The sequence below is a fragment of the Vombatus ursinus genome, unplaced genomic scaffold (genome assembly GCF_900497805.2).
Source record: "Vombatus ursinus unplaced genomic scaffold, bare-nosed wombat genome assembly UNPS02007284.1, whole genome shotgun sequence".
Classification (NCBI taxonomy): Eukaryota; Metazoa; Chordata; class Mammalia; order Diprotodontia; family Vombatidae; genus Vombatus; species Vombatus ursinus.
In genome coordinates, this window is record NW_020947062.1 from 6,459,831 (window position 1) to 6,485,979 (window position 26,149).

The 26,149-nt window shown below is 41.9% G+C and overlaps 1 protein-coding gene across 4 annotated transcripts in view; it reads left to right on the forward strand.

Moving 5' to 3' along the window:
- The window catches only part of EVL (Enah/Vasp-like), a 119,307-nt gene that overhangs the window by 72,090 nt on the left and 21,068 nt on the right, over nucleotides 1-26,149 (forward strand). For all 4 annotated transcript variants that reach the window (XM_027849063.1, XM_027849065.1, XM_027849066.1 and 1 more), the window contains exons 4-5: nucleotides 14,993-15,056; nucleotides 22,914-22,975. In XM_027849063.1, the coding sequence (XP_027704864.1) occupies nucleotides 14,993-15,056; nucleotides 22,914-22,975 (126 nt within the window). The remainder of the gene's footprint in view (nucleotides 1-14,992; nucleotides 15,057-22,913; nucleotides 22,976-26,149) is intronic.

The following is a 26,149-nucleotide window of genomic DNA, read 5'->3' on the forward strand; positions in this document are numbered from 1 at the left end:
AGCCAACTGTCTGGGTTGGCAGCTATGCTAAATTTCAGGTCATTTGATAACGGGAGCGGAGAGGCTCACAGCTTCAGCAATAGTTATCAGAGAGGATTTTTGACACAGGGATAGCTGGAGTTCCATTAGTATTAATACTGCATTGTCATTATTATAGTTCATATTTCCATAGCATTTAACAATCTAACACGTGGTTTCTGCAAGAAACACAAGAACTTCATGAATTGGGCCAGTTGAGTACTGGTTGCCAATTTCCAGATAAGGAAACTAAGAGAGGCATGACTTGTCCACCACAGGATCCCAGGTATAAAGCCAGAAGAGACCTCAGAGGTCATCTTGCACAACCTTCTCGCTTTCGCGATCAGCTCTTGAGAACTAAAGATGTTTCAGTGACCGGCTCATACACAGGTAGTAAGGATCAAAGGTAGGATTTGAACACAGGTCCTTGGACTTGAAGCAGTGTGGTCCAATGGAAAGAGTGCTGGATTTAGAGTCAGAGCCTATGTTCACATTCAAGCTTTTTCACTTATTATCCATGTGACTTTGATTAAGTCACAAGCTCTCTAAGACTCCGTTTTCTCATCTGTAAAATGGAAGTGGACTCTAGAACCTCTAAGGAAGGCCCCTTCCTTTCAGATCTTAAATCCTATAACTCCAAATCTAGGGTTCTTTCCACTGTACCAATCAGTCAGTCAATGAGCATTTATTAAGCACCTACTGTATACACTTATTGTGCTCGGGATGCAAAGAAAGGTTAGGACAGTTCCTGCTCTCAAATTGCTCAAAGCCTACCTGATTACACCCAGCTAGTAAGTGCTGCAACAAGAGTACTAAACACAGGCTTTCTGATACCCAGGTCACTTCTCTTTCCACTACCCCAGCTTTGTTCCCTTTTCTTCTCCTCCATGGACTGCATAATTCTCAGGGCTTTTGGCAGCTGAAGAGTGAACTTACCCGTGCTTACAAAAAACAACTTTGGTGACCTTCCACCCACTTACCTCCTTTGTCCTCTAAAAAAGGCTCACCACCTATCTTCTTGTCTCTACTTTATATATCTTCTCCAAAAAATGAAGAGGGTTTCTAATAGGGTACAGTGGTGCCGCTAATTTGAGGCAGCTAGGTGGTGCGGTACATGAAGTACAAGGCCTAGAGTCAGGAAGATTTGAGTTCAAATCCAACTTCAGACACTTACTAGCTGTGTGACCTTGGGCAAGGCACTTAACCCTATTTGCCTCAGTTTCCTCATCTGTAAAATGAGCTGGAGAAGGAAATAGTAAGCCAATCTAGTATCTTTTCCATGAAAACCCCAAATGCGGTCATGAAGAGTCAGACAAGACTAAAATGACTTAATAACAGGTTAAGTTGACAGAGTGAATTTGTCCTTGAAGTTTGGATTCAGTCAAAGGGCCGTACTTGAGGACCTAGAGGGCCACAGGTTCCCCACCCCTGTCCTACTCTCTCTGGGCCCAGTTTCTTGCATCTCTACAGTGAAGGGCTGAGAGTGATTTCTAAGCTCCTTGCAGCTATCACATTCTACCATTCTATGGTTCTAAGACCCCTTGAAATGTTGGAATTCTATGACTTTAGGAGTGTGGGACATTGAGCCTGGAGGAGAGAAGATTTAACAGGGTCATAATCACAGAGTCATAGACCCAGAGCAAGAAGAGACCTCAAAGGCAGGGAAATGCTGAAAGCCGCTTGAGCTGAATCTCAAAAGAGCTGTTAAATTTTTAAGTATGAGCCTTTACACCTGGGAATCAGACAAATGCTAAATCAGGGCTTGATTTTTTTCTGTTTTGTTGGTTATCTAGATTTAAAAAAGGTTGGAGAAAAGGTTAATAATTTGATCTTAGTTAATTTAGCAGCTGTTAATCTCTTAAGCAAGTTACTTAATCTCTGTCTGACTCAGTTTGCTCAGCTGTAAAATGAGGATCATAATAGTACCTACCCCGCTAGTGTTGTTATCTCAAATGAGATAATATTTGTAAAATGCTTAGCACTGTGCCTGGCACATAATAAGTACTTAGTAAGGCTTGCTTTCTTCCTTTCTTCTTTCCCTCCCTCCTTCCTTCTTTCCCCCCTTTCCCTCTTTCCCTTCTTTCCTTCTTTCCCTTCTTTCCCTCCTTCCCTCCCTCCCTTCTTTCCTTCCTTCCCTCTCTCCTTCCTTCCCTCTTTCCTTCCCTCCCTTCACTCTTCCTAGCTCCCTCCCTCCTTCTTTTACTCTTTTCCTCCCTCCCTCCCTAACCAATATCAAGTGTGCCATGCATACATCTTTCTTTTCCAGAGAACTAGTTGTTAAAACATTTATAGGTACATGACTGTTCCAAAACCATCTAGTCTCACCACCTCATTTTACAAATGATGGGGGTTTCAAGCGTGAAGAGTTTTCATGTTTTGTTTTGCTTGCCCCTGTGAGGCCAAGCAGAAACGGGCGGAAATGGGAAGGGGCAGATTTTGACTCCATTTGAGGAAAAACTTTCTAATAAGTGGAGCTGTCAAAAATTAGAGTGTATTAAGGTGGAGGGATGTAGTGAGGTGCTCATCACCAAAGGTCTTCAAGCAGACAACAGGGCTTTTATAGAGAGTATTCCTGGACAGGTGTAGGTCAGGATCAAGCGTCTCTGAAGCTCCTTTCTACTCTGGCAGTCTAGGGTTCCAAGGCCTCCTTCCATTCTGAAGTTTGACAGATCTATGAGATCAGTCAATCAAATCCCAGCTAGTTGAGGGAATGAAAATGGAAGTAGAGAATAGGAATAGATCAATCAGTATAAGCTTATATGAGGAAAAGGGGGCGAGGCAATAGTCGACAAGCAGAGCCAGAGAGAACCCAAGAAAGAAGAACTATGAAATAACAGATGGGGACATTAAACAATTATCCACTGAATACTTCATTTCAGCCTGTCAGCTCTTCCTCTCTAACCCAATAGTCGGCTAGTTCTTGTCCAGTTTTCCCCTAGTTGGGGGGTATGGGTAGGTAGAATGAGAGCGAGAAAGGGGCAAGCAATCTGCTGCCCGTGGGTGCATCCATCCACTAATGCTATTGTAACAGGTGGGCAAGCTGATCCCCGTTGAGTCCAGCTCCTTCCCTCCTTTGGGCCCAGCCTGCAATGACCACGGTGACTGATAGAATCACACAGCCAGGTTTCCCATAGGCTCATTCAGGAACCTCATAAAAGATTGAAGACAGAGAAGCACATTTGACTGCTGGGCCCAAAGTATCAGTTACCCATTGGGTAATCCAGCCCCAGGTGGAAGGGGAGGTAAGTGCCAAGGATGAGGGAGCAACCTGGAGGATTGTATAGAGGGAGGCCCTGGACCCTGCAAGCTATGGTCAGCAGGGAGTGGATCTTACATTGCGTCTGCTTCTGCCACTGTGACTGGATCATTCTCTGCCGAGTATCTTGTAGGTGACAGTCGCTTCTGCCTCTCCTTCCTGTTCCTCTGTTGACCTTGACTTGCACGCCAAGCTGCACCTGGGGGAGGGGTATGTGTCTCCCCACCAGGGGTCCCAGGTTGACACACTGGAGGATTGAAAAGTGCTGTTTTACAGGGATATATGAGCAGCGACGCTTTGATTTTTGTTCCATTGGGTGGAGGGAGGCAAGGGATGGGGAGGGAAGTGTTTCAAGCCTGTTTGTCATTAAAATAATGAGCTGGTTAGGAAGGTGATGGAAAATACTGAGCATTTTATGAGGAGAATATACTCCAGCATGGAGTACCAGAATATGAGATTGGGTTGGGAAGCGTGGGAGAAAATTTATGGAGGTAGGTACAATAGGAGAAGCCTTAATCAAAAAACTGGGGTCTAGTCCTGGTTCTGCTATCAATAGCTTATGACTTTAGACAGGATGTTTGCCTTTTCTGGGCCTCAGCTTCCCCATCTGTAAAATGGAGTAGGTGATCTCTAAGGATTCTTCCAGTTCTGACCTTCTATGTTTTATGATTCTAAGGTCCCTTCCACCTCTGACATTCTATGTTCTGTGGTTCTAAGGCCCTTTAATGGAAGTTTCTGCTGACTTCACAAAGAGTTCAACGTAGGAGATAAAAACTTACCATTTTGCCATGGAGAAATTAGAAGACAGGCCCATTTCTCCTGGATTTGGTTTTGGTACAAATAGATGGTGATCTCATTCAGAAACCAGTTGCCCCCAAACTCACTTTTACAGTAATTTTTCACCAATTTTAGCCTTCAGTTACCCATTCCCTCTAGAGAGATCCTGCTCAAGAATGTATGAAAATGAACCATGACATTTTTCAATTGATATGCTATATGTATTCCTTTTTGTTGTTGTTGTTGTTGTTAGCTAGTAGGGGAGGGAAAAACGTTCCTATGTTTTATAGAATATAGAAAAAATATTCTTTGTTTTATGTTCAGGTCATAATTCTATGTTTGATAGAAGTATTTCTCCTCCCCAACTGACTATGTTATTTCCTACTTGCAAGCAAGAAAGATGCCTCTTGCTGTGTGACCTTAGGAAAGTGATTCATCTGCTCTAAATCTGTTTCAAGCTCTGACAGTCAACGAATCTGTGATTCTAAGGTCTCTTACAACACAAGCATTATATATTCTATGATATCTGAAGTCCAACCCTTCTAGTCTTGTTCTGTGATTCCAAGGTCCCTTGCAGCCCAGCCATTCATATTTCTATGATTCTAAGACTCCTTCTGATTCTAAGGTTCCTTCTAACATTCTATATTTTATGATTCAACTTCTCATATCAAAATGAATTATTATTACAATTAATAAATGTAAATGTTCTCTCCATTATGCCACTCAGAATTTTTAGATAGAATAAGATGGTTCATTGATTATTTTGCATCAAATCATTTCCATAGAATCAGAATAACACAACCTCAGAGTTGGAGGGGACTTTCAGGGACCATCTAGTCCAATATTTTTTAAAATTGGACCTGTGATTTCATCAATGTAGGATGTTCGTTGGAATTCCGGTAAGGAACTCCATCTACCAGTCCAATCAGCACTTGATCTTGAACTTAGGTCTTAAGGAGTTTCCTAGGAGACTGAGAGGTTCCCTGATTTTCCCAGGCCATACACAGCTAGTGTGTGTTAGAGGCAGGATTTGCACCCCCATCTCCCTGACTCTGAGACCAGCTGTATATCTGCTCCTCCACACTTCCCCACTCAAGTAAAGTCCAATTTTACCTAAATGAAAAGCCTCTTTACAACATACCCAAGTGTTTGTCCCCCTTTTGCTTGTACCTCTCGCCTTGATGTCTCACTGATACCTCAAATTTAACATGCCTAAACCCACCTACCTGTCTCTGAAGTATTATCATCAGTGCCTGGTGCCGCATTTTCAGAAGAATATCTGTAAGCATAGAGAGCGACCAGAACAACGAAAGGTCTCAAGAGAATGCCTCAGAATTCCAAGAAAGTATGGATATTCAGGCTAAAGAAGAGAAGCCACGGGGAGGACATCATGATATCTGTCTTTGAGTATTTGAAGTTATGAATCTCAAGCTGAGAATAGAGGTCAGGGTTTGCATTCAGAGTTTCATCTACTTAGAATTGATAATTGAAGCCACAGGAGTGAGATTGTTTAAACAAAGCACACAAAGAAAGAAGAGAAACAAAGATATAATCTGAGGGAATTAGCCACCTTATGGGGTTGGGAAGAGGTTAAGGAGCCAGAAAAGAAAATAGAAAAGAAGCTGTTTAAAGACTAAAAGAAAGATCTGGGGTGTCCAGCCTCATCCTAAAGAAGAATCTGCTTCAACATTTCCAGCGTAGATCAGAAGCCAAGTAAAAGACACTATGTGGGAGGATTCTAAGGGCCCTCCCAGCTCTGACATTCTATATTCTATGATTCTAAGAGCTCTCCCAGCACCTCAGCTGAGCAGATACTGCAACCTGGATAAGGACTGAAAAAATGATGGTGACAGAGGATTCAGTGGATATGAAGATAGTGAGCCAGGTGCTCAAAGTCATTGAAAGGCAGAATCAACCTTTCCCAAAAGAGTACTGGTCACCTATGTTTTGTGAATTGCAAAAATCCTGCCTTAACCCACCATTATCCCCTAAATCTTTTCTCTCTTAATGCCTGAAATCCCAACATGAGGGCTTCATCCCTTCTAGTTAAGCTTTGCACACTCCCTAGGTGCATACAGTGAGGCTGAGGTCTTTGTGCAACTCTGCCTCACTTAAATCCAATTCACACACAAGTCAGGACATTACCCCGTGATGTCACTGGTCCTCTTCAAAAATGAAGGACAAGCCACAACTAGGTGGCACATTGGATAAAGCACTGGACCTGAAGTCAGGAAGGTCTGAGTTCATATGTGGTCTCAGATACATAGCTTTGTGACCCCCAGACAAGTCACTTACCTCTGTTTGCCTCAGTTTCCTCTTCTGTAAAATGGGTATTATAACCTACCTCTCAGGGTTATTGGGAGTATAATATTACCTAATATTTGTAATGCACTTTGCAAAAATGCTAGCTATTATCTTTATCATCATCATCATCTATTATTATTATTATTATTATTATTATTATTATTATCATTGAATAAGCATGGGTTCTAAGCCAGACTGTGCCATGTGATAATGACCAGGATTCTTTAGCTATATGATTCAAAAATATTATCATTCTAAGTTCTTAAGATTCTAGGATTATGTCATTATGTGATCATACAGTTCTAAATGCTATGATTCCAATTCCATTTCTAACCCTAACACCAAGATTCTAAGATCTCAAGATTCTATGATTCTAAGGTATTCTGATGGTGATTTTACAACCCTCTCAGGGAAAAAGGCACAGGAATGAGGAAGGAGATAAAGTCTTTACCTATCTTGCAACTTTGTCCAGCATTGGCCATCCTTAGAAATAAAGCCAGGATACTGAGCAGGGAAGAGGAGAGAAAATAGGGAAGATTCACATGGCTGCTCTGGTGCAGCTGCTATCCCCTGGTAACAGGTGGCAGGCCTATTACCCGGTAGCAGTTACAGAGGCGTTGAACTGAGCCAATGCTGAATTATTTTTGGTGCTCCCAGAAAGCCCAATCCATCTTTTTGCTGCTGCCTTCCAGAAAGATAAGGAAGACCTCCAGAGAATGGAATTTCACTCCCGTGGTTTGGGGGAAAAAAATCTTTGCTCTTAGGAAGATCTTCTCTGTGTCTAAACTTAATCTCTCATGTGTGTCTTTAATTGCGCATCCTCTAGTTCTGACCTCAAGGAGCTGGAGAACACCTGCAGCTGTCCTCGGTTAGAAATAGGTTCATAGAGTTAAACAGTGTCCCACCCATTCCACCCCACAGCAGGAGGAGGGAAAGGGAAGGGAAGGGAGGTCTTCTTCATAGGCCACTAGGCTAATTGACAACTACTTTGAAGTGTGAAGAGCTTTCATTGCCACTCAGAAGGTCCCAGTGAAAGTTCATGGTAGGGCACATGGAGAGAGATTGAACTGCCAGGATCAGCAAAGCAAGCAGAAATTTCACAACTGATGATTTTACTTTTGAAAAAACTCTGGAGATTGTTTTCACTGGAAGAAATAAATGTAAGATAGAAACTTAGATCATAGAATGGTAGCATGGTGTAGAATAGAAAAAAGAGTGCTCTGGATTTGGGGCAAAAATATCTGGGCCCCAGAGAAGTAGTGATGAAACATGTTTCCTTTCCCTTGGTAGGCAAGTTGGGGACTACGCATGTGGAGCACAGATACAGTCACTGTATCTGCTGATCTACTTAAATATTTTTCTTTATTAGAAAACAACATGGAAGGTAAGGTAGGGGAAAGGGAAGAGTGGAATTACTGTTCTGTAAGAAACAAAAAATAATAATAAAATTAAAACAAAGAAAGGGAGGGAGGAAAGGCATTGAGAGAGAGACAGGGAAAAAGATCTGGGCCTGAATTTTAGCTTTCAGACTAACTAGCTGTATGACCTTAAACAAGTGATTTCCCTTCTCTGGGCATCATGTTCCTAATCTAAAAAGAGGGAGTTAAATTAGATGGTCTCTGATGTATTTTCCTGTTCTGCCAATCTATGTTTTATGATTCTAAGACACTTCCGCCTCTCACATACTATGCTTCTCCTGGCATCACTATAATACAGATAGCTCCCATTTTAAGTAAATCTAGTATGTGATGATTAACATTTACAACAGAGATAAATTAGGGAATATTCCATTTAGTTGTGGTTTTTTTTTAAGACTTTTTTTTATTTACAAAAACTTTTTGTACTACATTTAAAGTACGAAGTTTTACAAAAAACTCCCTATTGTTATTCAAACAACATCATGATGAATATTTGTATAAAATAATTACTCCCTAATTTACATCATGCTGATGAACTCATTCGTAAATTTTACTCTTTGTATATAAAGCTTCTTGTAGGCGCAAAGTCCTCCATTTGCACTCAAAACTTTGATAATTTATCTATGCAGCAGGTGGAGGGATGGGCACCTCCTACTTTTGCCTGGGAAATACATTTCTCAGCTCTAGAACCTCCTTTTTTGACAACTCTCTCAAGCAGCTCCTTATTGGTATTGGGCCCTTTGTGTGACCCACAACCCTTCTGTCTCTGTTCTTCCTTAGCTCACATTAAGAATTTTTAAGTTATTGAGTCCCAATAACATTTTGATATTAATAAAGCTTCCATAGGATGAAGTAACTGTTTAATGGATTTTTTGATGGATAACTTGATGTCATCCATGTATATCAAGTGAGTGTTTTGGTATGATTCCCTGATTTGGACACTATAGTCACTTCTCCTCAGAAGTAATAATGATGGTTTGAAATTAGTCAGAACCATAGCAGATTTAAACTGTTTCCCTAAAAGATGCTATATTACATGTCTGGGTTTTTTTGGAGGCAATCGGGGTTAAGTGACTTGCCCAGGGTCATACAGCTAGTAAGTGTCTGAGGCCAGATTTGAACTCAGGTGCTCTTGACTCCAGGGCTGGTGCCACCTAACTGCCCTCATTTTATGCCAATCGTTCTCAATATTATTTTACTGATGACATATCTCACATAAGAACAGCTTTTGATGTGAACACCAAATCCTTTCACATTTTCGTTATGCTTTCCCATCTTATATGTTTGTAGTATGTGAATAACCCGCAAGTATTGTGGAACTGAGTCGATAGCTTTATGGTTAAACAGTAAAGGTGGTATAAATGTCAAAGCACTTTCAGGTGACTTGTCCAAAAATACTGAATCAGTGAGTTCCTATTTACACCCCTGGAACTTTTGGGCACACTCGATTTGTTCCTTAGTCAATATATTTTTTTAAGTGTTTATAGATTTTTTTTTGAATGATGCAAGCTTTGACTGCTTGTATAAAAGATATAAACATGTAATTGGCCTATATTGGGAGCAGTTACTGATGTTCTCATCTTTTAGTAATAAATGTGTGATACCTTCTGTTATGAAAAATGGAACTAGGCATGCATCAGAGACAATATGAGTAAAGTGCTTTGTTAGTCACTTCTGTGTCATTGTGAAACTTTTTAGCTAGTAGTTGTGGATTTCATCTTACCTCCATTTTCTAGGTTTGCAAAAAAGCTAGATTTCCAGCCACGTCCCTTAACATCACCATTCTTTTCTTCATTATGTTAACAGTATACAGTTTTCTCTTTCACATTTGATCCAGTTATCCTTCTGTTTTTTGGACTGTTTTTTGACCATGTAGATGATCAGATATTTTCCACATGCTTCAGGCATTCTCTCTCTCTGCTCTCTCTCTGTCTGTCTCTCTGTCTGTCTGTCTCTCTCTCTCCGTCTGTCTCTCTGTCTTTGTCTCTCTCTCTGTCTGTCTCTGTCTGTCTCTCTCTTTCTGTCTGTCTGTCTGTCTGTCTCTCTCTCTCTCTCTCTCTCTCACCCTCCCTCTCTCTGTCTCACCTTCCCACTCTCTGTCTCTCTCCTAATGCCTTTGCTTTTCAAGCTTCTTTTGCCTAATATTTATTGGGGTTTTTTTTTTGTTCTTTGGGCTGCTTTGACTCCTTGAATTATCTTAACGTGTTTGGCTTTCACTTTTAACTAAAGATATCAGGAATTTCTGATCTACTTTTGTTTTCTGGATTCCATTCCACCTGTTTCTTTTTCACTCTTTTTAATTAAATGATAGGGTGTCCAGGTTTTCCTGTACTTAGCAGTTATCATATTGATGTAATCTCCCAATATCTTTGTGTGAGGCTTCAATAGTTTCTCAAACCACTTCTGCCAGGGTGGTATTTGATACTCATCCTTAAGAGTATTCCTAGATAGCTCTACCTTTCCTCCTGCGACCCTTACCATACACTTTCAGAAACTGTTGTGTGCAGGTCCTAAAAAATTTTTTACACCCTCTGCCAAATACCATGCCCATTCACGGTGGTCCGAGATACCAGCTTTTTTTTTTTAATTATTCTGACTCGGTATAGTGGGTCTGTTACTTGGATTTGTGCCATCAAACTAAGAACAGGCTTTTCAAAATTCCAGTCTCCTTTCCTGATTTGTGGCATCATCATTATTTTTGCCATCTGTTTCATCGTTATGTAGTACTCCTAGAATTTGTATTGGGTAGATTTTCAAAACCTTCAAGTTCTTTAGATTTTCTCCTCTTCAACCACAAGTTACTCCTTATTTCTGCTTTTATTTCATCTAATCTAGGCTGAAGAATGAAATTATTTCTTACAATTGCCCTGAATTGATCTGCCATATATTGGTATGTAAGCTGAAGCCAAGGATGTCATTGACAAAAAGCAGGCTGAAGCTTTTGCCTAGTTCCATTTTTGCTAGGCTACAGGACTGCCATTTAATAAAAGCATTCATAACATCAGGCTATTTCACATGTATTCATGGTTTGTCTGCATTAGTGGTCAGTGCCTTCTGTGCAGAAGCATTTCAAGAATGTGGGAGATTGGTATTTCTGATTGTCCTCTTTGGGACCAAAACATAAAGGAGCACCACTAACTGCTCTGTCTTCCCTGTCCAGAGCAATTCAGAATGGCCCTGGCCTGCAACCTTTTGTTGCCGCCATTTATTTCTTAGATTCATAGAAGCAATGACATCACACTGGCTAGGGTGCTAACCCAATCAGTATCACCACAGCCTAGTGGACCAGCGCTTCTGGGATCCTGCCAGGGATCCTTCATGGCTACCATAGCAGGATGTACTTTAGGGCGTATCACCCTGGCTGGCATTCCCTTCCTTTGCCATTCCCTCCCTCCTCCATGGCATAGACGATGGATTAAGCCTTGAGGAGGTTGTTGTGGTTACCATCGTCATCTTCAGGTATTTGAAGGGCAATTAGATGGAAGAGGCATTAGATTTGATTAGTTTGGCCCAGAGGACACAACCAAGAGCAGCCGCAAAGGAACAAATTTTGGTTCCATCTACCGACTCCGGGCATTTTCAATGACTGTCCCCCATGCCTAGAAACCTCCCCCTCCTTATCTTTGTCTCCTGGCCTCCCTCCCTTCAAGTCTTAGCTAAAATGGTAGCTTCTACAAGAAACCTTTCCCAGTCCTCTGTTCCCAGTCCCAGTTCTCTCTGAAATTATCACTAACTTATCCTGACCATAGCTTCCTCATATATAGTTATTTGCATGTTGTCTCTCCCATTAGAATGTGAGCTCCTCGAGAGCAGGGACTTATTTTTGCCTTTCTTTGCAAGCCCATGACTCACACAGCACCTGGCACATAATAGGCACTTCATAAATGCTTGTTGACTTGACTTAACTTGATTTAATGTAAAGAGAAAGACCCTAAAAAAAAAATCAGAGCCATCTGAAAGTAGAATGATGTGTCCTAGGAGGTATTGGGTTCCCCATTACAGGAGATATCCAAGTGAAGACTGGATGACCACCTGCCAAGGACCAGATCACCTAGATTCCTCTTCAGATGCTTTGTTGGACTAGATATCCTCTGAGGTCCTTTCCAGCTTTAAGATTGTGTAATTCCATCTTCTGACCACATCACACCCCCTACTCTGGTTGAAACATTAAAATTTTAATCAACCAGTTGTTAAAGATTTTTGTGGTCAGAGCCCCGAACAGGTTTCATGTCCTGAATCATTGACTCAACTTTGTTTCTTTTTAACCAAATGGACTAAATCAACGGGTTACTTTGGCACTAGGGATAGACGTACCCAGGCAGTTGGATGGTAAATGTGGAATAAATACATAAATACAAGAGCTATGACTTGCCCTAAACCACCCTATCTGTACAGTCCGGATAAAGTGTAAGACAGAGTGGTGTAGAGGAGACAGCCCACACCCGGGACTCACCACATCTGGGTTTTGGTTTCAGCTCTGCCACTTAATCGCTGCATAAACACGGGCATGTCATTTCTCTTGGTTGGGCCCCAATTTCTTCTTCTGTAAGCTTAGAGTGTTGGACCAGATGGTGCCTCTCAGCTCTGACGTTTTGTCATTAAGTCAAACAGAACAATGTACTTGTACCAGAATCACTGAATTCAAGAGTTAGAGGAACCTCAACAACTTTGGAGTCTAATTCACACCCCAAAGGAATCCCCATAATACCGTGCCTGACCTATGGCCATCCAGCCTTAGCTCGAAGCCCTCCCATGAGGGAGAACCCACTTCCTCCCAAGGCTACCCGTTCCCCTTTGGAATAGCTTGAATTGTGAGGAAGCTTTTCCTGATATTAAACGAACATTTGCCTCTTTATGGTTTCTGCCCATTAATCCTGGTTCTGCTCTCTGGGGCCATATTAAACATATCTACTCCCTCTTCCACAGAGAGGCCCTTTAAACCCTATAAAGACAACTATAGTGTCTCCCCTGAATCATCTCTTCCCAGATCTTTCATCTGATCCTCACGTGACATGGACTAGAGACTCTTCACCACAATCCTGGTCATCCTCCTCTAGATACTCTCCAGGTGTCTTCTCAAACTCTAGTGCCCAGAATTGGACACAACACTCCAGATATGGTCTAATTAGGCCAAAATACAGAAGAACTATCACCTCCTTGTTCTTGGAAGCTCTGCCTCTCAATGCAGCCCAAGATTACATTAACTATACAGAGTCATCAGTCAGAAGCTCTAGGTTTGAATCCTGACTTGGTTATTTATTATCTTAGGAATTGCCAGGCCTAGAGTCAGGAACACTCATCTTCCTGAATTCAAATCCAGCCTCAGACACTTACTAGCTATGTGACCCTGAGCAAGTCACTTAAACCAGTTTGCCTCAGTTTCTTCATCTGTAAAATGAGCTGGAGAAGGAAATAGCAAACCAGTCCAGTATTTTTGACAAGAAAACTGCAATTGGGGTCACAAAGAGTTGGACTCAACTGAAAATGACAATTACTAGGCAAATTACTTCTCTGGGCCTTATTTTTCTCCTCTATTAAATGGGAATAATAAACCTTGTCTCTTCCCCTGGGATGTTGAGAAAATCTAATGAAAAAAAAGTCTGTGAAAGTGTTTTTAAAAATATAGAGTGCCTGCAGTCAATTCAACACAGCTCTTGCACCACAAAGTTCATAGTCTTTTTCAAGGGCCCAGACCTACCATAGATGGTAGACTGAGATTATAGTTACCTTAAAGTTGTATTAATTAGACAAACAACATTTCCTAATATTCTCCTGGGTTACCACTTACCAAATACTTTAAAAACGGCCTGTCCCAACTCAAAACAAATAGGAAAAAAGAAAATTTTAAACTGAAAGAAAACAAATGTGACCCCATTACATATGGTAGTAATGGTAGAGCTTACTGTATACACTAGTCAGTCAACAAGTACTTATTAAGTGCCAACTACATATCGGGCACTGTGCTAAGTACTGGGGATATAAAGAAAGGCAAAAGACAGTCCCTGCTTTCAAGCACTTCAGAGGCTAATGGGTAATGGTAGACAATATACAAACAATCATGTACAAACTAGATTAGATAGATATGCACATATGAATTGGAAATAATCTCAGAAGGAAAGCACTAGCCTTAAAGGTGATTAGGTAGGCTCCTTGCAGAAAGTAGGATTCTAGCTAGACTTGAAGGAAGCCAGGGAAACCAGGAATTTGATAAGGGAGAACATTCCAGGCATGGGGGAAATGTTGGGAGTCGGAAGATGGAGTATTTTGTTTGAGAAAAGCAAGGAGGTCAATATTACTGGATCATGGGAGTGGGGACAGGAGAGAGGGGGAGGTGGGTAAGGTGTATGATGACTGGAGAGATAGGAGGGGTCCAAATTCTGAATGGCTTTGAATTCCAAGCAGAGAACTTTATAGATGATCCTAGAGATGATAGGGAGCCACTGGAATTTATTGAGTAGTGGAGTGACATGGTCAGACCTGTGCTTTAAAAAGATCCATCTGACAGCTGAGTGGAGGAAAAACTGCATAGGAATGTGGGAAAGGTTTCACCTCTTTTTCCCTGAGCCCAGGCCACTTGGCTCACACTTTGCCACTAATTTCTCTCTGTGACTTTAGATAGGTCACTTCCTTTTTCTGGTATTTAACCTCTTCATCTATGAAATGAACTACCAGACAATATCTAAAATTGCTTCGAACTCAAACATTCTATGGTTCCCTGAGTCTAAAATCCCTTCCAGCTCTATTATTCTATGGTTCTAGGATTGTAAGGACCTTTCTAGCTCTGATATTCCATGCTGTATGGTTCTAAAGACGTTTCTGACATTCCATGGTTCTGTGAATCCACATTTTCTTCCAACTCTGACGTGCTGGCACCAGGATTCCAAGGTCCCTCTGAGTTCTGGAAGTTTATGATTCTAAGATCCCTTTTAGCTCTGACCTTCTCTGGTTCTAAGGTCACCATGAGATAACCTGCTGCTACAGGATCTGCCATGGACCTCTTGGTTGACTTTAGGACAGAAGTTGATGTTCTTAGAGCATGGTAGCCTCTGTGGGGCCTCTCAGGAAACATGCTCTATGAAAGAGCACATCAGGTGTTTCTCTGATGAAGGGCTGTGGATGTTTCCAAGTCCTGGAGCGCCCAAGCATGAGTCCCTTGGTACTCCAAAGCTTGGCCTTCTCTTTGCTAATTCTTGAACTCTTCTGCTTCTCTCCCCAACAGGCCCCCCCTCTCAGCGCCAAGTGCAGAATGGCCCTTCTCCTGATGAGATGGAAGTCCAGAGAAGGTAACTTGCTCTACCATGCCCGGATTGGCTGGCTCGATGACCTGATAAGCAATCACTCTAGTATTGGGACAGTTGTGCCTGATTGATGTCAACAAGCGCCAACTGGAAGTGATGGGGTGATCGATGGGGAGTCAGGAGTTGTTGTTGTTCAGGCACGTCCAACTCTTCATGACCCCATTTGGGGTTTTCTTGGCAGAGATACTGGAGCAGTTTGCCATTTTCTCTGCCAGCTCACTTTACATATGAGAAAACTAAGGCAAACAGGGTTAAGTGACTTGTCTAGAGTCATACAGCTAGTAAGTGACTGAAGCCAGATTTGAATTCAGGTCTTCCTGACTTCAGGTCCAGTGCTCTATCCACTGCACTATCTGGCTGCCCCTAATTCCCAGCTATACCCCCTCAGTACTTTACCTTCTTCATCTTATAAAAGATAATATAACTTAGCAGAGGTCATTTTCTTTGGTGATAGTTTTAGTTGTTTTTGAACTAGACTGAGGGTTTTATTAGTATAAAGAATTCCTAATGAGTAAACATCTTCTACCAATGAAATTCAGTACCTGTTCTGTAACTTACAAGAGAATTACCTCAGACATTGAACAGATAAGTGACTTGCCCAATGTCACACAAACAATATGTGTCAGATGTAGAACTCCCCTTGCTCTAACTTTAATCTCTAGGTTGGGAAACCTAATGAATAGTCTTCCTGTTTCTGAGGCTGGCTCTCTGTTTAATACACCAGGATTTTTCAAACTGTACTGCAGGAACCCCAAAACACCTGAGTCTGTTTATTTGTTCGTTATGAATGAACCTTAGGCTGTTTGTGTGTGGCCAGATGGCTCAGTGGATAGAGTGCCAGGCCTGGAGTCAGGAAGACTTGAATTCAAATCCAGCCTCAGACACTTAGTAGCTGTGTGACTATGGGTAAGTCACTTAACTTTTGTTTGCCTTAATCCACTGGAGAAAGAAATGGCACACCACTCCAGTTCAAGGGATTCCAATACGACTGGAAAACAAGGTTGTTTGTTAATATGCATAAAAAATAATAGCTTTAGGGTTTTTGTTTAAATTGCAGGAAATGTTTGAGAACCCCTTCACTATACTCCACTGCCTCTAATTGTGTTTGAAGATTCAGATGCAATAGAATCAACAAAATGTAGTGGAAAGAACACTAGGAGAGGGGTCAGAAGGTCTGAGTTCCACTCTGGTACACTAGGCTGCAACTAATTTGCTGTATGACCTTTGGCAAAGTATTTCACCCCCTGAGCCTCAGTTTCCTCCTGTGTAAAATGGGGGCATTGAATTAGGTGCTAAGGGCCCTTCCCAGTTCTAATGTTCCATCATGGACTTTCTGTCAGGACTCGCTATTAGTACTGATAGAAATTCGAATTTCTATTGAATTTTGGAAAGCACTTTCCTCACAACCACCCTATGTTCCCATCTTACAGGAAGAGGAACTGAGGCTATGAGAGGTGAACAGCATCTTGCCCTTGAGTACATAACTTACAAGTATCTATGATTCATAATCTAGTCTTCTGACATCAAGTCCCACACTATCTCGTGCCTTACTACTTTTATTAGAAGGCAGAGATAGAGCCTTTTTTTTTTCATTCTTATATCTCCCTGCCTTCGACTTAAGCAACATTTAATAAATATTTGTTGAATAAATGGATGTATGAAGGAATTCATGAATAAAGTTATGGTTCTGGAGTATGGACAACTAGCTGCAGAGGGGGGAAAAAACCCAGATTATATCCATCTAAATCTATACACCATTTGGCTAAAATGTAGGTTAATTAAAGCTGATTATAACAAGAATTCTTTATGGTTATGAGTGCTTTCAGGAGACCTGGATCCTCCACTAGCAGTCTATGAAACCTTGAGTAAAATCACTTAACCTTCCTGTGCCTCAGTTTCTCATCTTAGTTGCATCACAGAACTGACATGAGGCCCTGGTTTTATACAAGTTCTAGCTATCACCATTATCACTCTGATTATTAGACTATTCACCCCAGTTTCCCAACCTAGAGGAGAAGTTATCTTTAAGTTTTCAAAGTGAGAGGATTGGGTTCCCTCCCCTCAGCACTGGCAGAAGGAAGATTTTCATACTTACAAACCAGGCCTAAAGACTATTTGTCACATCTTCCGCCAAGCATGATGCTAACTGGGTCATTTTTTTATCCAAATGAACACACACAATAATGCTGTGAGGTAGGTGTGCCAAAATTAACCAATCCTTTTGACGTTTTATATAAGCTCTGCCTCCCTTTCCAAATAGCCACAGGCTAAGGATGCACTTCGGAGTAGTATTCTTAAGATCAAAAAGGAAATGTTTGGAGAGGGGAAAAATTCTACCCTTGGAGTCACCCTGTCTCTGCCACTGACCTGTCATAATCAAAACTGAATGTCCCTTATGAGAAATTTATTGTTGTTGTTGAGTTGTTTTTCAGTCATGTCCAACTCTTCATGACCGTTTTTGGGGTTTTCTTGGCAAAGATACTGGAGTGGTTTGCCATTTTCTCCTCCAGCTCATTTTACAGATGAGGAAACTGAGGCAAACAGGGTTAAGTGACTTGCTCAGGGTCACACAGCTAGTAAATGTCTGAGGCTGAATTTGAATTCAGGTCCTCCTGACTCCAGGGCCAGTGCTCTATTCATTGTGCCATCTAGCTGCCCTTATGAGGAATGTAGTCCTTTATTGTGAAGAAAGTCAGTTCCAAGCTATGGCACTAAATATAATCATGGAACCATAGACTCTTAAGAATTGAGAGAGGAGCAGCTAGGTGACTCAGTGGATAGAGCACTGGCCCTGGAGTCAAGAGGACCTGAGCTCAAATTGGTCCTCAGACACTTAGTAGCTGTGTGACTCCGGGCAAGTCACTTAAGAAACCTTAGAGACCACATAAAAGGAAGCTAGAAAGTGGGGGAAAGTGGGTATGCTTGGAAGGAAGTGACATGGAGACCTAGTTCTGGGCAAGATAAGGCAAAAGGTCACCTCTTGGGACCCAGTGTCTCAAGGAGAGAATCCACCCCTCCCCCCATCACAATAGGGGGATAAGGATGAAGGCTGGAGTGTGGGTAGCAGGACGTGGAGAGGACCAGTCCTACCCATCCCAATGAAGTATCCCCAATAAGTCATTTTATAGTCTTTGAATACCTCCAGTAACAGGGTGCCCACACCCTATCAAGGTGTACTGTTCCATTCTTGAACCTCTCTGATTGTTAGGAATGTCTTACTTCTCCAGGGGCCCTGGGTTATAGTCCTGACTGCCACTGATTGTGTAACCTTGGACAACTTTCTTCAATCTCTGAGTCCTGATTTCTTCCTCCGGACAGTGATGGAATTGGGCTAGATGATCTCAGAGGTCTCTTCCCAACCTCAGAATTTTAGAACATATGGACCTCAGACACCTTGATCTACTCTGACCCTCTCATTTTACAAATGAGGAAACTGAGGCCCAAAGAAGTCAAGTGATCCAGTTTCACAAATTGGTGACTTCAGTGTGACTTCATCCTTATAGGTCTGTATACCTACCTTTATAGTAACTCCCTTCACAGATGCAGGTCTGAACCATTTTACAAATGAGGAAACTGAGTTCTTAAGTGACTTACTTTGAGATCACAGAGCTAGTAAGTAGCAGAGCCAGAATTCAGACCCAGGGCTCTTTCCCCTACACCAAACTCACTCTAGAATTCATCAGAATAATTTAATTCTGGAGATTATGACTAGATTTCACTGCCAGAGACCTAGATCCCTTCACACTCATTAAGCACACCCGCTGCATTTCTGACTCGGGCACTGTTTTTGCTCTTTGATAAATTTTGACTTCAATCAAGTACTAGACCAAAAAAGTCTGACCTCAAAGGGTCTTCCCAGGGAATTTGTAGCCCGTTCCTGTGGCTGAGGGGCCCTCTAGTGGGTATTCTCTAAATACCAGGGCTCATAAAGCAGGGGGAAACCAGGAAAATTCTCAACTGATGACCCTCTTCTCCCACAGACCCCATTGTTGAGAGTCATGAAAAGTTAATGTTAGTAGAGCTTAGAGACATCTAGTCCAGTTCCCCTGGTTTACAGATGAGGAAACTGAGGTCCAAAAAGGAGGAAATGTGACTTGGCCAGCGTTGCATAGCTAGCAAATAGTAGAGCCAAGATTGGAACTCAGAACCCCCGCTCCCTATTCGGGTGCCCTTCCCTCTCCATTTTTGGTGTGGCTGTTCTGGGATTTCATCAGTGGGAATTCCCCAGGTAGTAACTCCTTTACACAAATGAAGACTTACAACTCTCTGTAACTCTTACCTAGTCTTAGGGAGTGGCCTGGGATGTGAAAAGTTAAGAGGACCAAGAAGGGCCAGGCGTAACTCACAAGGGCAAGTAAAGAACCAGCTGGAGAGGTGGGGACAGCAGGTGGCGCAGGGCCAGATGAGAGGACACGTAGAGTGAGGGGGCGGGCAGAGTTAAAGGGACAGATCATTTCTTCTCTCCAAGGTCTTCTTCCTCCAATGTGTAGTCACATAGCTAGTATGTGACTGAGGGTGGACTTGAACCCAGGTATTCCTGACTCAGATACCAGCCCACCACTCTGCCTCTCTTCCACCACAAAGGGCAACCCTTCGGGCAGCTAGGTGGCACAGTGCGTAGAGTGCCAGACCTGGAGTCAGAAGATCTGAGTTCAAATCTGGCCTCAGACACTTACTAGCTGTGTGACCCTGGGCAAGTCACTTAACCCCTATATGTCTCAATTCCTCATCTGTAAAATGGAGACATACTGGAGAAGGAAATGGCAAACCACTCTAACATCTTTGCCAAGAACATCCATGGAGTCACATTGAGTTAGATACAACTGAACAACGGGACCTTTCATTTCTCACAGATGAGGAAGTCAAGGCTCAGAGAGGTCAAAGGGTTCCCCCACAGTCACACAGGGAGTCAGTGACATAGCTAGGATTTGAACCAAGATCCCAAGTCCAATACTTTTTCTGCCATACCATACACATTGTTCCAGTTTAATCACAGAATATCAGAGCTAAGAGAGACCTTGGAAATCATCAGGTCCAACTCTTTTGTTTTGTAGAAAGGAGGAAACTGAGGCCCACAGAGACCAAGTGATTTTTTTCATAGTCATACAGAGTATTAGTGACATAGATGAGACAACTTCATTAACTTGTGTTGGACCAAGATATGGTAGGAAAAACAGCAGAGCCCAAGTCAGGATATCTGGGTCCTTTGGCTTGGCCATGACCTCGGCCAGGTCACTTCACCTCTCTGGGGACTTAGTCTCCTCTGCAAAATGAAGGGATTGGACTAGATGACCTCTAAGGTTCTTCTAGATCTAACATCCTAAGTTCTAAAATTCTAGGTTCTAGATTTTTTTCACTTAAATATGTATTTTTATTTGTAACAAACAAGTATTAAACTGTAAAGTATTTTTTGTACAAATTTAATACTTTAATAGCATGATATTTATTGTCTATGTATGGTTTCGGGGAGCTCAGAATTGTTGCAAATTTGTATGAAAAAAAATCAAATTGTACACAGTGGAATAAACAGTAATTTTAAAAAGACAAAGTAAGGCTCCTTCCAATTCTGACACTGTGTTCTGTGAGTTGTCTTCATGCTCAAATGTCACTTCACACCTTCCTCCCCAAGATGATGTCTTACCCAAAGTCACGTAGGTAGCAAGGGCTAGAATTGAATGACTGAGTCATTCAGGAACTTAAAAATTATTGCTTAGAAATTAACAGCACCATAATGGAATCCTTGGCCAATGGCTCACCGTGGGGCTGACCCTGGGCTCTCTGAGACTATGCCTGGGAGAGGCAAAGCTCTGGAAAGTCCTACCAAACTGGAAGGACTTCCAATACAGGTCTGGTGACAGGCTGCTTGCCAGCTATCTGAGAAGACAGGGAGCTCACCCCTAGAATGATGGCTTCTAGGTGACAATTTTTTTTCAGCCAAAGCCACTCATAAAGAGTGTCTATGAAGGTTCAGTGGAAAGGAAGCATCTACATCTCATCTAGGCCACCCCTCATTTGTATATAGGAGGAAACTGAGGCTTAGGGAGGCCAAGTCACTTGTTCAAGGTCACATCAGGAGTTAGTGGCAGAAGTGAGACTAGTATTTCATTAGCCACAAAGAAGAAGAAAAAATTGTGTAGCAGGAGTCCTCGTTTTTTCTCCTTTATAAGATGAGAGGGTTAATGGTGATGATAAGGATGATGATGATAGCTAGCAATTATATAACATTTAAGGTTTGAAAAGTGCTTTATAGATATGATTTCATTTGATGTTCACAACAACCCTAGCAGGAAGGTGCTATTATAATCCTAATTTTACAGATGAGGAAAATGAGGCAGATAGAGGGAAAGTGACTCACCTAGGGTCATACAGCTAGTACGTATCTGTGGCCAGATTTGAACACAGGTCTTCCTGGACCCAGGTCCAACATTGTACTCACTGATCCACCTCATTGCCTAGAGAGTTGGACGTGGGTGTTTTGAAGTATTGAATAGTATCACTTTTACCTAGCCCTTTCACATTTATCATCTCCTTTAATCTGTCCCAGAAGGAGGGACAAATCCCCATTTGGCAAATAAGGAAATTTAAGATCCAGAGAAATGAAATGATTTGCTCAAGTTTCCACAACTAGTAAGTGGTAGAGCTAGTACTCAAACCAAGGGTTGGTGGCCCCCAGTATAGTATTTTCCCCCACTATATTAAAGTACTTGAGAGACACTGGCATAATGGATAGAGCACTGGCCTCAGAGTCAAGGAGACCTGGATTCAAGTCCTGCCACTGACAAATACTGGCTGTGCCACCTTGGGCAAGTTATTTAACCTCTCAATGTCCCTGGGAATATCTCTAACTGCAGTACAGTTGTCAATCTTCATTGGTAGGAATTCCTCACCAGGAATATCCCACACCAATGAAATCAAGGATCCAAACCTCTTCACTTACAATTTTTTTTTTTTCTTAAATCATGCTGACTTTTGAAAATTGAAATAGATGAGAAACCTGCTGCTTCAAGGCCACATAGGGCCCTCTAAGTCCTCAAGTGTGGTCCTTTGGCTGAATCCAAACTTCACAGGAAAAAAACCCTTAATAAAAGGATTTTTAATAATAAATATTCATTTTATTATTAAGTATTAAAATAAAAATTTTAAAAATAAAAGGCCACATGACACACTCCAAAAATAGATTCTTAGAATTCATGTCTCAGGGTAGCTAGGTGGCACAATGGGTAGAATTCTGGTCTTGGAGACAGGAGAATCTGAGTTCAAATCTGGCCCCAGACACTTGACACTTATTAGCTATGTGACCCTTGACAAGTCACTTAACCCCAATTGCCCCATCAAAAAGCAAAAAAAAAAAAAAAGAATTTGTGTTCTCTATTGTGGGCTTTAGTGTTGGCAAGGACCCTAGAAATCATCTAGTACCAGTTCAACACCCTCATTTTAGATACTAAAGGGGGAAAAGACCTAGAGAATTGAAATAATCTCCTTTGTCCAAGGCCACATCGGTCAGAAGGGGCAGAGCTGGGATTAACACTCAGGTCTTCTGGCTCCAAATCCAATGCTTTTTCCACCTTGCTAGCCCCTCCTGCCCTGCATTCACACCGTGCTCTTGAGTCTATGCCCACGGGGACATAAAAATAATTACGTCGATGCTATGTATGCAATGATGGGGAGGTAATGGGGTGCATCACCTTTTATTAAGGAGATTTATTCTGTGAAGTTTGGATTCAGTCAAAGGGCTGCACTTGAGGACCTAGAGGGCCCCGTGTGGCCTCGAGGCCGCAGGTCCACCACCCTTGGGCTAGGGCAGGGAAAGGACACAAACCTGAACCGCTCTCTTTCTTTCAGGCAAGTGATGGAACAACAGCAACAGCGACAAGAGTCCTTGGAGAGAAGAACCTCGACCCCAGGTGAGGAAGGGCTGGGGTTATGGAGATGCCATCCACCGAAACTTTGCCCTGGCCTCTCTCCTCTCTCTGGGGCTTGGTTTTATAGTGAAAGAAAGACGTGTGCTATTGAAGAAAGTGCAGGATTTGGAGTCAGAGGGCCTAGGTTCAAATTTTGACCTTGCTGCTCCCTACCTCTAAGCCTCGGTTTTCTCATCTGCAGTATATGATCTCTGAGGTCCCGTCCAGCTCTGCAAGTCTATGATCTCAGCATGGCCTCCTTGTGAAGAAACTGGTATGGGTTTTTCCAAAGCTTAGGGGGAAGCAGATAGGATGAAACCCGGATCAGTCAGTTGGGTCCCTCCCATACCGACCTTTAGAGATCAATTAAAAGGGAAGACTCACTTCAGGTGGCACCACCTACCAGAAGCTCCCTCAGATTGCCCCTGACCACAGAAACACCTCCCTTCTCTGAAATCCCAAGGCACACAGCTTCTCATCCATACACCTGGTACTTAACGTAAGCCTTACGGCATTGTTCCTAGACTCTACGCAGAAGTTTCCGAACCTATTTGGCCTACTGCTCCCTTTTCAAAAAAAAAAAAAATTACTCAACACCCCCTAGAAATCTACTTTCTTTAACCTCAAGGGTTTTTTGAAATGATGCATCTTAAATTTAATAATTTATTGTAAATTTGTGGGGTTTTTTCCCTGAATTGAAATCTTGATGACATTATTGTTTCATGTACCATATTCTATCATATTGTAAACAAGTCATTACAACCGCATATTCCTGCCCGAACATGCTGGACTTCTCACCAATGTGCAACCCGCTCACCTGCCAACTTGTTAAGACCTGTCAGCAGACTTGACCGCTGTTCAGTTATAACTTGCATTTTGTGTGTTTATTTGGAAAAAAAGGTAATCACTGTAACTTTAACTCTGTTCCACAACAGATGAAACATGAATGAACGATTTTTCTTATCTTCAATTATCTTAAAATTTATCTTATCTTCTATCTTTCCTTATGCTTCTACCACCCCCTTATTTTTATTCAACGCCCCCTAATTGCACCCTAGGCTACTACTGCTCCCTGGATCATTCCAACACCTCCCAGAGAGTTTTGTCGCCCAAATTGAGAACTTATGCTGAGGCCACAGTGTATATCAAGTACATATATTAGCCCCTCAACTAGAATATAAGCTACTTAAAGGCAAGGACCCATGTCTCCACTATATCTTACACCAAGCTCTCATCGCCTCTTGCTGGCCTCTTACAATAGCCTCCTAACCAGCTTCTCTTCTTGCAGTTTCATCCCTCTCCAATTCATCTGTATATATTGCCTGTTATCTTCTTAAATCACAGGTCTGTTCATGTCACTCCCTTGCTCAAAAACTTGCAATGGCTCCCTCTTACATAAAAAAATAAAGCCCATGCTACTTACACTTGCACTGAAAGTCCTTCATGATCTCACTCCAACCTCCTGCCTTTGCTGCTTTATGGCCCTCTGACCCTCCTTTGCATACTATCCCAGGGGGGATTCAAGGTATCCAGATTGTGTCCTGTGCTTTCCAGTTTCTACTCCTTTGCTCCTGTTGGGCCCTATGCGTAGAATTCCCTTCCCCTGTTGAACTGGTCTTATGAAATCCAAACATCCTTCAATGTCAAGATCAAATGCCACCTCCTCCATGATGTTTCTCCATGATCTGACCTTTAGCAGGAATCAATTAATCAACAAACATTTATTAAACATATACCTATCGGCACTTTACTAGGTAATAGCAAGATGAAAATCAAATGGTCCCTGACCTCTATGTCCCTCCTTTGGAAAGTTTCCCAGTACTTCTCCCTTGAATCATAGTAATTTGTATGTAAGTCTTGCTTCCCTTTCTCTTTCCCCTTACCGGAATGCGAGCCTCCTGAGGGCAAACACTGTGTCTTATTCATTGATACCCATGACAGGGTACTATGCCATAGTTGGTGTTCAGGAAATGTTTATTGATAGAGAGAGACATATCAGGAACTTTTGAAGGCCTCACTTTCTTTACCCTTTGAGGAGAATGGACAACAAGGAAGAAACAGGGAAACTGGATGTGACTCAGGCATCTAGCCACAGGAGTTTATTAAGAGTCAGGATGGGGAGGGACGGTTGGAGAGATATAGTTGAATCTGGACCTGAACTTTAGTAAAATTACTTTGGTGGTTGAAAGGGGGATGGATTGGAATGGGCAAGTCATTTTCCTTCTCTGGACTTGAGGGTCTTCATTCGTGATGGGTTGGGACTATGTGTTCTTCAGCAACAGTTCTCAAAGCTTTTTGGTCCTTTATGCTCTTGAAAATTATTAAGGACTCCTTAAAAGAGCTTTTGTTTATTTGGCTTAAATCTATTGGTATTCACCATATTTGAAATTAAAATATCTTATTATGAAAAACAGTTTTGTCCTTGTGGACTACCTTGAAAGGGTCTTGGTGACCCCCAGAGGTCCCCAGACCATACCTTGAGAACTGCTCTTCTACAGGGTGCCCCTTTCTTGCATTTTATGTTCCTGAGGCCTAGTGACTTTGTGGTTAACATAGAAGCCTCACTGACTGAAGGTTCAGTAGGAAATTTGTCTTCAATAGCAAGGCCCCAGTGACCAACTTCGCTGGAGAAAAAAGTGAGAGGAAACCAAATGCAGTCAACTCTTGGTCATGCAAGAGAAATGGTCAGCTGAATGTCCAGACTATTTAAATGTTTTTAACTGAGAGTGACCACATATGCATTCCATGTAAAGGCAATTTGATGTGGGAGAAAGAGCTCTGGACTTGAAGAGAGAAAGACCCAAGTTTGAATCCCAGCTCCAATATTTATTAGCTATTATTATTAGCTATGGGGCCATGGACAAATTACTTCTCTTTTGTTAGCCTCAGTTTCCTTGTCTTTAAAATGGTTATAAAAATGCTTGTACCACTTACCCCTAAGGATTATTGGGAGGAAAATACTTTATAAAATTAAGAGATAGGTCAGCTAGATGGTACAGTGGATATAGCACTGGCCTTGAAGTCTGGATGACCTGAGTTCAAATCTGGCCTCAGACACTTAACTAGTTATATGACCCTGGGCAAGTCACTTAACCTTCATTGCCTCCTGAAAAATAAAAAATAAACTCGAGACATATTAATATGTCATTTATTTTATGTCTCCATTTTCAAATAATT